Genomic DNA, 13,029 nt, shown 5'->3' with positions numbered 1-13,029 from the left:
GTTTTCCTCCTCCTTCTCATCTTTTTTTGCATTTTATCGTCCAAGTATATTTCTTCAATGCAATTATCTTAACCTGGGGAAAAGATTAAAAGGGCAAGAACTCACGCCATCAGGAAATTTCCTCCAGTATTTGAGACACAGCCTCTGGTTGTTGGTGTTGCATTTTTGTCATAGTCACACGTACCACATAATAATCCCAGGTAGAAAAAGACCAGGATCAGGATCACCATGCAGCATAGGATTAAGCAGCCCAGCCACCTAAACAGAGTAACAAAAAGATGATTCCAAGATCAATCAAGAGCCAACCACATTTCTCTAAATTTCCTATTCTCATTCAAGAGTATTAGAATTAGACTTAAAGTTTTCTTGCATTTTAGAACCTTTTTAATAAAAGGAATGAAGATGAACAAATACACTGTAAAACTAAATGGTTAAAGGAATATATTCAATTTGCGAAGCCTGGACAAGGATAAAAGTACAAGTTTAGCTTAGCTTGTGGAAGTTGGATGTTGAGGATCTCTCCCTATTGCAAAAGTGGACTTGGAAGATTATAGCTGGTTCTACATAATCCAAGTTTGTATTATTTGCTGCTAATAAAACATTAATAGCAGTTGTATCAGGGGTGAAATCCAGCAGATTCTGACAGGTTCTGGAGAACCGGTAGCAGAAATTTTGAGCAGTTCGGAGAACCGGTGACAGAAGTTTTGAGTAGTTCAGAGAACCGGCAAATACCACCTCTGGTTGGCCCACGAGTGGGGAGGGAATGGGGGTTTTGCAGTATCCTTCCCCTGGAGTGGGGTGGGAATGGAGATTTTGCAGTATCCTTCCCCTGCCATGCCCACCATGCCACGCCCATCAAGCCATGCCATGCCCACCAAGCCACGCCCACAGAACCAGTAGTAAAAAAATTTGGATTTCACCACTGAGTTGTATGGATATTCTGTGCTGCCAATAAGCTCTTCTTTGCATATTAATGGCAAGAAACACTATTAACGGTGCTGTGCAACTGAAGATTTAAAAATAGATTATAGGGTTTCAAAGATTTAAAGGAAATTTAAGAGCCAAAACATTATTTAAAGTTTTGTCAAGACTGGAACTATCCAAACAAATACTGAATCTATCTATATATAGCATAACTCTGGAATGGCTGGAGCAATTTCAATCAAACTTGGTACACAGATGACTTACTCTCTGGAAAAAAAATACTGTAGGGGTAAGACACCCCTTGGTGTGTGTGTGTGTGTGTGTGTGTGTGTGTGTGTGTGTGTGTGTGTGTGTGTGTGTGTCTGTCTGTATTCCACCATAACTGTGGAACGGCTCAAGCAATTTCAACCAAACATGGTACACAGATGACTTATTCTCTGGAAACAAATACTGTGGGGCTAAGACAACACTAGTGTGTGTGCGTGTTTCTGTGTCTCTGTGTGTTCCACCATAACTCTGGAATTCCTTGAGCAATTTTAACGAAACTTGCTACACAGATGACATACTCTGTGGAAAAAAATACTGTGGGGGTAAGACACCCCTAAACCCGTTTGTGTGTTCCAGCATAACTCTGGAAGAGCTCAAGCAATTTCAACCAAACTTGGTACACAGATGACTTACTCTCTGGAAAAAAAATTCTGTGGGGGTAACACATCCCTAACACCCCTCGATCTGTGTGTGTGTGTTCCACCATAACTCTGGAACACCTCAAGCAATTTTAACCAAACTTGGTACACAGATGACTTACTCTCTGGAAAAAAAATTCTGTGGGGGTAACACATCCCTAACACCCCTCGATCTGTGTGTGTGTGTTCCACCATAACTCTGGAACACCTCAAGCAATTTTAACCAAACTTGGTACACAGATGACTTACTCTCTGGAAAAAAAATTGAAAAATTTTTGGAAAAAAATTGAGACTTGCATTCTCAATCATGATCAATAAGTCACAGGGTCAGTCTATTAAGTACTGTGGAGTGGGTTTGAGATCACCATGTTTCTCCCACGGATAACTTTATGTTGCTTGCTGAAGGGTGGGTTCACCACAGAATTTATTTATTCTTGCTCCTGGAGATGAAACTAAAAATGTTGTTTATAATCAAGTTTTGTTTTAAATTAATATTATACTTAATTTGAATAACATTTTATTTTATAAGTTGTAAACTGTGCTTATACTTTTTAAAACCCTGTAAATAAAATTGCTTTGATTTGACACTAAAGATATAATTCATTCCTTTTCCTGTCTAATACAAGATTGGGATAAATAAATACCCGGGCAACGCTGGGTAATCAGCTAGTATCTACTGTATATAAAAAAGGATCTATCTATGTATGTATATATATACGATTGAGCATAACTCTGGAACGACTCGAGCAATTTCAACCAAATTTAGTACACAGATGTCTTACTTTCTGGAAACAAATACTGTGGGGCTAAGACACCCCTGATGTCTTTGTGTGTGTGTGTGTGTGTGTGTGTGTGTGTGTTCCAGCATAACTGTTGAACACCTCTAGCAATTTTAACCAAACTTGCTACACAGATGACTTACTCTCTGGAAAAAAAATACTGTGAGGGTAACACACCACTAACACCCCTCGGGTGGGTGGGTGGGTGTATTCCAGCATAACTCTGGATCGGCTCAAGTAATTTCAACCAAATATGGTAAACAGATGACTTACTCTCTGGAAAAAAATACTGTAGGGGTAAGACACCCCTAGTGTTGTGTGTGTGTGTCTGTGTGTGTTCCAGCATAACTGTGGAACGGCTCAAGCAATTTCAACCAAACTTGGTACATAGATGACTTACTCTCTGGAAAAAAAATACTGTGGGGGTAACACACCCCTAACACCCCTCAGATGTGTGTGTGTGTGTGTGTGTGTGTGTGTGCGCGCGTGTGTGTTCCAGCATAACTCTGGAACGGCTCAAGCATTTTCAACCAAACTTAGTACACAGACGACTTACTCTCTGGAAAAAAATACTGTTGAGGTAACATACCCCTAATACCTCTCAGAGTGTGTGTGTCTCTGTGTGTGTGTGTGTGTGTTCCAGCATAACTTTAGAATGCCTCGAGCAATTTAAACCAAACTTGCTACACAGATGACTTACTCTCTGGAAAAAAATACTGTGGGGGTAAGACACCCCTAACACCCCTCGGGTGTGTGTGCATGTGTCTGTGTGTGCGTGTGTGTGTTCCAGCATAACTCTGGAATGCCTGGGCTGCTGAAATGAAAAGGAATGAATTATATTTATAGTGATAGTTATATTTATACAGCGATAGTGTGCATTTTGTATTCAAGTTGTTAAGATACAGCCTGTTGTGCCTTAAAATGGCTTCTAATGTACATCACAATGGAATTGCCATGGTAACGGCTTCACAGTACTCCACAAGGGGGCAAACAAACAAAAAATAACCCCCCTAGGCCCTCAGCTTCAAGCAAAGAGGGCAAATTGTCTGGGGAGGTGGCTGCTAATGCAGATAATCACCTGTAGAATTTTTCCCATGCTGTTGGCCAGGGCAATTAGGTCTCTAATTCTCACCACACTGAGCGATGGCTTTTCATGTCTAATACAGGATTGGGATAAATAAATACCTGGGCAATGCCAGGTTATCAGCTAGTTGTTTATAAAACAAACAAGTTTTTAAAAACATGTGTCTACAGTTGTCTATTTGATATATCAACTCATTTTTCCTTGTCCCAATACTTACCAGTTTTCATGATAAGTGAAAGCTTTTCATGGGGCAGGAGCAGGATTAAAAATGTCTCACTTTTGAGAACCTGAACATGTGTTTCTCTTGCACCTCCCGCATTGCTGCTCACCAGGACCTCTCTGGTGTAATAATTCTTCACTTCTTGGATCCTGATCTTTGTTATCGCTAGGCACGAGAAGCCTATTTCAGATTAGATTCCAATTAGTCTAATTTCCAGTGCTTCCAGTTTCTGGGGCAGAACAAGGCAGCTGAAGTTATATGCAATTTATACTAATTTAAATGTACCTGAAGTAAAAATAGACCTAAAATGTTTTGGTTTTGAATATTGCTGCCCTGCATGTTTTTCTACAGATCATTGTGTATTTGCATTGTGCTCACAGCTATGCTTCTCCAGTTTAGCTGGATATGGCTAACCACTTTCACTATGTAATAGGCATCCTCTTGTTTAAGCTGTAAGTAACAGTTTTACTGGTATTGATCTTCAATAATACTGATAGAGTAGCCTCTGCATTTTTTCATCAAAATAATATGCACATACCTGTAGAAATCATATTGCTCCACTAATGGAAAATAATCTTCAACATACGCTTCGCTCTGAGTGAGATATACCGTGAAATCTGTTAGAATCTCCTGAATGGGAAGCTTTTTAGTAAAGGCTGTGATGTTTGAACCAACATTTTCCAGGATATTTTTTATATCTGAAAAGGATGAATGCATGTTAAGGATTTCAATTACACTTGCCACAAACAAAACAGACTTATTGGACTCCACCTTTAAAAGCAAGCCTTTAATATTGCAAACTCACATACGGATGCAATGCTTAGGTTTGTGCAATCTTTCTACTGCAGCATGTTCATTCCAATTAAACAACAGCCTTATTCTCACCAAGGAGACAAGTCTCTGTCTGCTCCCATGACCAAAAGCCTACCTAATAAAATATGAAGGCATTTAATCATGGAAATTCTCACCTGCAACCCAAATGCAATTCTTCTACTTTAAAGAGAACAACATGGGACTTCAATAGTTACAGTGATTTGGCTAAAACATTTGGATCTGATTCATTCTGCTCATTCATTACCTTTTCTAATAAATCAAGGCTCACGTATTTTCTTACTACTTGGTATTATTATTTTACTTGATATTATTCAGAACAGGTAGAAGCCAGCATTTTCAAGTGAAACAGGCCTCCAGCACTTATGCTCCTGATGCTCTGGGCTCAACTCTTATCTGCTCATCTTTACTTAACATTTTTCAGTCTAATTGGAGCCCAGAGTAATCAAGAGTTCTTTTGAAATTTGAGGAAGAAAATAATACAAGAGGGAGGACCTGGAAGGAAGAAAAGGGTGAGATGACCCTGGGAAGCAGGAAGACTGGCAACTGGGAAATGAAGCATCTGAGCTATTGAGAGCAATGGGATGAGGCGAAGAAGTCTAATGCTGTTCTCATGGTCTTGACCTTACTGAGAATACGGTACTTACTGTAGTTCAAAATCACTCTGTTTGATCGATCATCCAAATATTTCCACACAAGTTAACATATTTAGGCATGTCTAAACCAGTTCATTCGTTGTTTTTTTCTCCAGTCTTACATTTACATGGAAAGAATTCTAATTCTGAATTGAGATATGTATCTTCAATAGCAAAAAATATAAATAAAATAAAACAGATTCAAAGTCACTGCACAAGCAGGGCTAGAGGCAACAGTGGTTATTTTACTTGCTTTTAAATGTCATAAACATTTGTGCAAGAAACATTCGGGTATGTTACCTATATGTTGGTAATAGAGCTTGCTTATGGAGATATGGACTTGCAAAGAATATGGCAGCTCTACTAAATCTTTATAATAGGAAGGACCATAACTGTCAATATGTATTAAAAATGTAAAATTTTAAATCCCATCAGTTTCTAGGATATGCTAAAAGCAATGTATTAAGTCTCTCTGTGAAATTGAATGCCCCTCAAAATCTTTTATCTTTTGCCTTCAAGAAAATCTACGAGGAATTATGAGAAAGAAATGAACTGGGAGTTTTAGAGATGAAACTAGATGTATTTTAAGTAGAAATAGCATCTTCATTTGCATTGCAAGCAATACTTGACTTGTATATCAATATTTGGTTGCAGATATAAAATCTGATTTTTCCCCTTAGTGGCCGGCTAAATATACAGTTTTAATTAAAAATAATTTGCACATCAGCACTACCTATGATTGGCATTTTAAAGCTTTGCTATGAGAAGAAACACATTTTTTCACTAGGAAGAAAGTGGCATGCAATTTCCAGAAAAGCAATGGGGCTTCTGATTAATGCACATTAAAGATAACAAAGTAATTGCTCTGCTTTTAATATCTCCCTGGTTGAAAAAGACATTCTGGGAATAATTTCATTTTTTTTTTTTTGACAAATCATGCATATGTTTACATATACATTATTTCCATGCTCTTTCAAAACTTACGAGGTACAGCTGCTTATAATGGCAGAATGGATCCATATGCAAGAATGAAAATAGAAGAGTTTGTTAATAAATACTTTCTTTGGTTTTCTTTATAGCATGCAAGGACTTAGCTCATGAAAAAAAGTTATAAACTACTAAAATTGTGACTGGAGTAGTCAACCAGAGGTTATAGGCCAAATCTAGACCTAACAATGAATTTACCTGGTTCTTGAAGAATTTCAAACATTAATTTGGGAATAAATATAAAAAGTTGATATGAAAAGGAAATTTACTGGAAAGGAAATTAATTCATATAGAAAGTGCAAAGCAATATTTAACCTTTTCTTGAATTGAAATATCTGAGAACTGATAATAAAGAGAATCCATGATCAACCTTTCTACATAGATTCTATACCACAGCTTTGTATATTATTTTTACCTTTTACATCAAAGCATGGAGAGATGAGAAGGACATCTCAGTACCTTCATATGCTTTATTCAAACCTTTCCCTACATCAGCCTTGCTCCTCAAGACAGACCGCATTTTTTCCTTGGCCTTTCTCCTTTAGATTCTCATGTACCTCAACAACTACTTATGGTAAGTCAATATCACTCTTTAACAATATTATTATTAGAGTTCATGGATAATGTTCTGATTTGGCTTTGTTTTGGGGAATAATTGTAAATAGGCTGGCACTAATAAACCACACACATCAAGCAGGGAGATCAATAGAAGAATCAGCTAAGAAATCTTGTGAATCACCATGCACAGTGATTCACAGTGCTCCAAGCACTGTTCATATTTGGTTACTGCCTCTTTAGCAACGTCCATCCTAACAGCTCATAAGAGCAACTTATTCCTGAGCAGACACTACAATTGTTCTTTTCAAAAGGAAATCTTCAGGCCATGATGTAAGCAAACTCACATCCTAAATCAGGAATCAGGTTTACATAGCTAAATTGTTACTATTCCCCTTTCAAATTCCCCTATTCTCTATTTATTGCTTCCCTCAATAGCTTTTTCCCACAGCTTTGCTATGATTTTATGTGTCACATAATGAACACACTCCAATCCTAAATAGCCAAGATTAAGTTGAAGCAACCCTAGATGCCTATGATTGTAAAATGCAGAACAATTCAGAATCACCAAACTTTGATATATTTAGTGTTATCGATGGAAGAGAATATTTGTAGATCAGGGTTGAATTATGGGATCCTTGGTGCTCTCTGAGCTTGGTTGCTTTCCTGCAGATGTTTCATTATTAAACTAAGCAATATCATCAGTGCAGAAGATGTTAGTTTTGGTGATGAAATGTCTGCAAGAAAACAACCAAGCTCAGAGAGCACCAAGGACTCCACAGTATATCTAGCATCTATTTAATAATAGGCCTATATTTTAATAGTTTTTTCTCATTTATTTATTTATTTATTTATTTATTTGTTTATTTATTTATTTATTTATTTATTAGTTCGATTTATATGCCGCCCTTCTCCGGAGACTCAGGGCGGCTTACAATGCGTTAAGCAATAGCCTTCATACTTTTGTATATACCTGCTTAGTAGGGCTTTCGGGCCCCCCGAGTGGTGTTCTTTTTTTTATACAAAGTCAGCTTATTGCCCCTTATTGCACAATCTGGGTCCTCATTTTACCTACCTCGGAAGAATGGAAGGCTGAGTCAACCTTGAGCCTGGTGAGATTTGAACTTGCAGTAATTGCAGGCAGCAGGCAGCTAAGTGCTACTTAACAGCACTTTAGTCCACTGCGCCACCAAGGCTCCTTTTTTTAGGAAGTTTCCCATTTTTCCATTCAGTGCTGTACTCCAATCACAAACTTTTGCAGTCAATAAATTAATCCCCTAATCTTCCTTACCTGACAAAATATTCTTTGTTTGATCCCGTACCAGTTCAGGAGTATCATTAAATGCTGCATAACCCTGGAATGAACACATTCATCAATACCTCAATTACAAAAGATAGCTTTTATTTCTGTATTTAAGAAGAGGCAGACTAATCCTTGTTAATGTAACTCTGTACATTACCACTCCATTTTAATTTTAGAAACTGAAATAAACTGCAAACAGAATAAGGGCACATTCTTACTCCAGAATCCACCTAAATTCAAACATTCTGACCACTGTGTGAGCTCACTGAAGGTTCTACTTATCAGCAGCATCTTAGGCCTGGTAGAAGAATAGGTGGATCTATGTTCTTAGCCTCATTACCTCAAAATAAAAAAAATAAAAAATAAAAATAGAAGATGACTGGCTTTTATCAGGCAAAAACTTTACCATGGACCAATTTAAATTCAGCTCTCTTCCTTTATGTTCTTGAGGTATGACATGAAGGGGAAAATCACTCTTCTTCTCTAATATGTGAGAGGCATCAACATATACAGAATAGCCTCTGTGAAATGCCTGCAAATACCATGGTCCTGTTTTTACAATTTATTCATTTATTACAATTTATTTTAGCTGACTGGTTCAAACGAACCCTCTTTGATTTCCCATGACTCAATCCCCATCTATTGCCCACAGCAACTCAACTTGGTGTTTTAGAATACAGGGCCCTTGTGATTTGCATAATCAAGATAAATAATGCATGGCACCACATGTGCTGTAGCTGTAAAGTCATAAATGTGTGTAGCAACTCTTCAAAGTTAAGAAATCAATGGCTTCAGATATTATAAGCATAATCCACAAGCAGATGCAAAAGTATCTTACATATCCACAAATTGCATAATATGCAAAGAAAAAAACACCCAAGGGCACCCATTGCCCTTCCCAATTTAAATGATACAAAGATTTCCAGTTTTAAGCTAAGAGTTCCTAATGGTTAGCAGTCAGGAGAATGAAATAGAATGAAAATCATAAGCATTCAGATTGTTGAAACAGAATACTCCATCCTAAATCAGAAGATAGTCCTCAACTTATGACTACAATGGGAATCAGAATTTCCATTTCTAAGCAAGGTGGTTATTAAGGATTTTAAAAAATGTATGTGTAAATTGCCTTGTGCTAAAGAAGATTAAACTGTGTTTCTTCTTGTATTTCAGCTCCAAATGCTAAAACATATTAACAGAGAAACTGTGAGTTTCCTTTATGCACATCCTCCACATTTGAGTATCTGCTTCTTGAAATAATTTATGAATATCCAAAGCAACATGATAAACAATAGAATGACATTTGGGATGCAACGTGTAGCCAAATATGTGTGTCTTGACCAGGCACAATCGCACCTTTTGAATGAGATTGGAAAGGTCTATTTTAAGGACTTCATTGACTCTGGCAAGCTGAAGGTTCACTCCTGGTAACTAAAAGAAGGGAAAAATAATTTCAGGTTAATATTGCAATCTATAGAAGTAGTACTTTTAAGTTTTGCTGATTATACTACTGCATTATCCTAATATCACAAAGAGCATCTTAAACTTTCCTTCATTATTCTTGCCAATGTAGACACTCTTCAATCATCTCACTAGAAACATTTGCACTTTCTGTTTTATGTTACCGATTTTGCTGAGGGAGAAGCAAATTTTAAAGATTATTTCTCTGGCCTTCCAGCTAATCAATAAAATTGATTTTCATGTGAGCTGCACATGTAATACAGATAGGCTTATGATGCTCTGAGATTGTTTGGGTCTTTGCCAAGACCCAAACCAGATTTTCTACATTGATCAACATAGTAGTAGCCAATCATCTATCGGTACATATACTGAAAACTCAGATTGGTGTCATTTCCCCCAGCAGATTTTTTTTTTTTTAAAATTGATTTATATGCCGCCCTTCTCCAGAGACTCAGGGCAGCTTACAATGCGCTAAGCAATAGCCTTCATACTTTTGTATATTTATACAAAGTCAGCTTATTGCCCCCACAACTGGGTCCTCAATTTACCTACCTTAGAAAGGTTGGAAAGCTGAGTCAACCTTGAGCCTGGTGAGATTCGAACCTGCAGTAATTGCAGGCAGCTGGTCTTAATAACAGGGTGCTTTAGACCACTGTACTACCAAGGAATTTTTAAAGAAAATAAAGTAAAAGTATTTCAATCTAATTTGGGGAGCTTTAGACAATTTGGGAGGAGAAAGAGTAATGGACAACCCTCATATTTTACTAGCACTGTACTGCTTATCCTCTAGCTTCAGTAGACCAAAAAGTTCATTGAAAATATATCTATTCTGTAGCGGTGTACGTCAAGGATAGGATTTATTCGAAATTAATACATTCAGATGAGGACGATAGAACGGTGATGGTCGAGTTAGTATTGGAAAAAAGGAAAATACTATTAGTAGTAATTTATGCCCCTAATCAAAACGAACAGGAATTTTTTAAGGATTTACATAATAAAATGGTAGAATTGGACTATGAAGATATCTGTTTAATTGGGGATTATAATGTGATAGCAGATGTAAAAAAAGATTACAAAACGAGTAAAAAGAATAAGAAAAAAAAAAGAAATACTTCCAAAAGAATTTTTTACTATGGCCAGGGAAATAAATTTGAGAGATGTTTGGAGGGAAACCCATGAAAATCAGAACCAGTTCACCTTTTACTCTCATCCCTATCAATCCTGGTCCAGGATTGACATGGCCTGGATGACTGCGAATATTAGAAATGGGGTTGATAAAATAGAGATAGAAGCAAATCAATGGGCAGACCATAATCCAATTCTTGTAAATTGGAAAGGAGAAAGAACATTTAGGAGATGGACGATGAATCAAAGAATTTGTAAACAAAAAGAATTTAAACATATGTTAGAAAAGGAATTAGAATTATTCTTTAAAATAAATAAAAAAGAAGATACTTCTTTACAGAATACTTGGGATACGGCAAAAGCATACATAAGGGGCCTGATTATTGGATATATAGGGAAAAAAATAGAGAAAGGAAACAATATCTAGATAAACTACAGGAGGAGCTTAAAAACATAGAATATAAACTTCAACAATATCCCCAAAATAAAAAAATAAAAGAAGAATGGAAGTTAGCTAAACATAACATAAATTTGATGAACCAAAAAGAAATAGCGCAGAAAATAAAAATGGCCAAACAAAATTACTTTGAGTTGGCGAACAAACCAGGTAGATGGCTGGCCTATAGACTGAAAAAAGACAGAGACAAAAGAATGATATATCAGCTTAAAGATGAAAATGGGGAAATCCACTATAGTAGGAAAGCGAAAAAAGAAATTATTCGGACATTTTACGCAAATCTGTATAGACAAGAAGAAATAGAAGACGAAAAGATAAAACAATATATAAAAAGGTCAGATATACCTGTAATTACAGATGATCAAAGAGAAATGTTAAATAGGCCAGCTATTGCTTAGCGCATTGTAAGCTGCCCCGAGTCTCCGGAGAAGGGCGGCATATAAATCAAATTAAAAAAAAAAAAACTGAGATGGAATTAGATGCTGCATTGAAAAAGCAAAAAAATAACAAAACGCTGGGCCCAGATGGCCTTCTGGTGGAATTATATAAAATGGTACAAGAAATAATAGGAGAGACCATGCTGGAGTTATACAGCGAAGTGCTAGAGAAGACAAAAATCCCACTATCCTGGACGGAAGCAATAATTACAATTATACCTAAAGACGACACTGACCACCAATTAATTCAAAACTATAGACCAATATCTCTATTGAACACGGATTATAAAGTATTTGCAATAATTATGGCGGAAAGAATAAAAAAAGTATTAAATGATTACATTCACCGGGACCAAAATAGATTTCTGCCGGGCCGCCAAATCAAGAATAATATGAGAGTAATAATAAATGCACTCGAGTACTATGAAGCACACCCGGAGAAACAAGCTTCACTGATTTTCCTCGATCCCCAAAAAGCATTCGACAATTTAAATTGGAAATTTTTAAAAGGGCAATTAGAAACTATGCAATTTGGATCAAACCTACTATAGGAAAAATATACACAAAGCAAACAGCAAAAGTAATACTAAATGACAACATGACAGATCAATTTGATATAACAAAAGGGGTTAGGCAGGGCTGTCCACTTTCTCCACTATTGTATATCTTAACATTGGAGATTTTGCTAAAAAAAATCAGAGAAGATCAAGAAATTAAGGGGTTAAAAATAAGAAGAGAGGAATACAAGGTTCAGGCTTTTGCTGATGACCTTGTATTTATAACTGAAGACCCATTGGAAGTAGCGCCAAAATTGTTTAAGAAAATAGAGGAATTTGGAGAGTTAGCCAGTCTAAAAATAAATAGAAATAAATCGAAATTAATAGTTAAATATCTTACGAAAACTCAGGAGACAGAATTGGAGAACAGTATACAAATCCAAACAACGAAGAAAATAAAATATTTAGGGATCTGGCTGTCACCAAGAACCTCGTTAATAAAAGAAAATAACTATGGCAAATTAATAACACAGATTAAAAAAGATTTGGATAATTGGAAAAACCTACAAATGTCATTATTGGGAAGAATCTCCACTATTAAAATGAATGTCTTACCAAAGCTGCTGTATCTGTTTCAGGTTGTCCCAATAAAATTAGAGAAAAACTTTTTCGAAATTTTAAATAAGATGACTTCCAAATTCATTTGGCAGGGGAAACGCCCACGAATAAAACTTTTTTTTTAAAATAATCTTTACTTACATTTTCCATTAAAAAACAGACAACACATCATATAAATAACATACAAGACAACACAACAACAACAACAAAAAAAGAGGCATACCTATATGTAGTACCTTAATAACCTAGTATTCGGTACTATGTATCTATATTATATTCCAGAGAAGACAGAACAATTTGTATACCTTTACAGATCAATCAGGTCTATCCGACCTCACTTTCCTTGTATAGTATAAATTTCTCAATATATACAATTTCTCATCTAGTTTGGGTTATAATTTCCTCTTCTCTAACCACGTATAGAATTTTTCCC

General features: G+C 36.2%; 1 protein-coding gene across 1 annotated transcript in view; it reads right to left on the bottom strand.

Annotated features, from left to right (window-relative positions):
• Positions 1 to 13,029, bottom strand: part of PROM1 (prominin 1) — a 207,408-nt gene that overhangs the window by 76,815 nt on the left and 117,564 nt on the right. Inside the window, exons 10-13 of the mRNA XM_070948434.1 lie at positions 9,358 to 9,432; positions 7,993 to 8,056; positions 4,232 to 4,391; positions 106 to 258 (exon numbers count right to left, since the gene is read on the bottom strand). Of these exons, the coding sequence (XP_070804535.1) occupies positions 106 to 258; positions 4,232 to 4,391; positions 7,993 to 8,056; positions 9,358 to 9,432 (452 nt within the window). The remainder of the gene's footprint in view (positions 1 to 105; positions 259 to 4,231; positions 4,392 to 7,992; positions 8,057 to 9,357; positions 9,433 to 13,029) is intronic.

The sequence above is a fragment of the Pituophis catenifer genome, unplaced genomic scaffold (genome assembly GCF_029215685.1).
Source record: "Pituophis catenifer annectens isolate HBS135680 unplaced genomic scaffold, rPitCat1.0.hap2 SCAF_8, whole genome shotgun sequence".
NCBI lineage: Eukaryota > Metazoa > Chordata > Lepidosauria > Squamata > Colubridae > Pituophis > Pituophis catenifer.
Note: the sequence above shows the minus strand (reverse complement) of the source record. Positions and strands in the feature narration are given on the sequence as shown.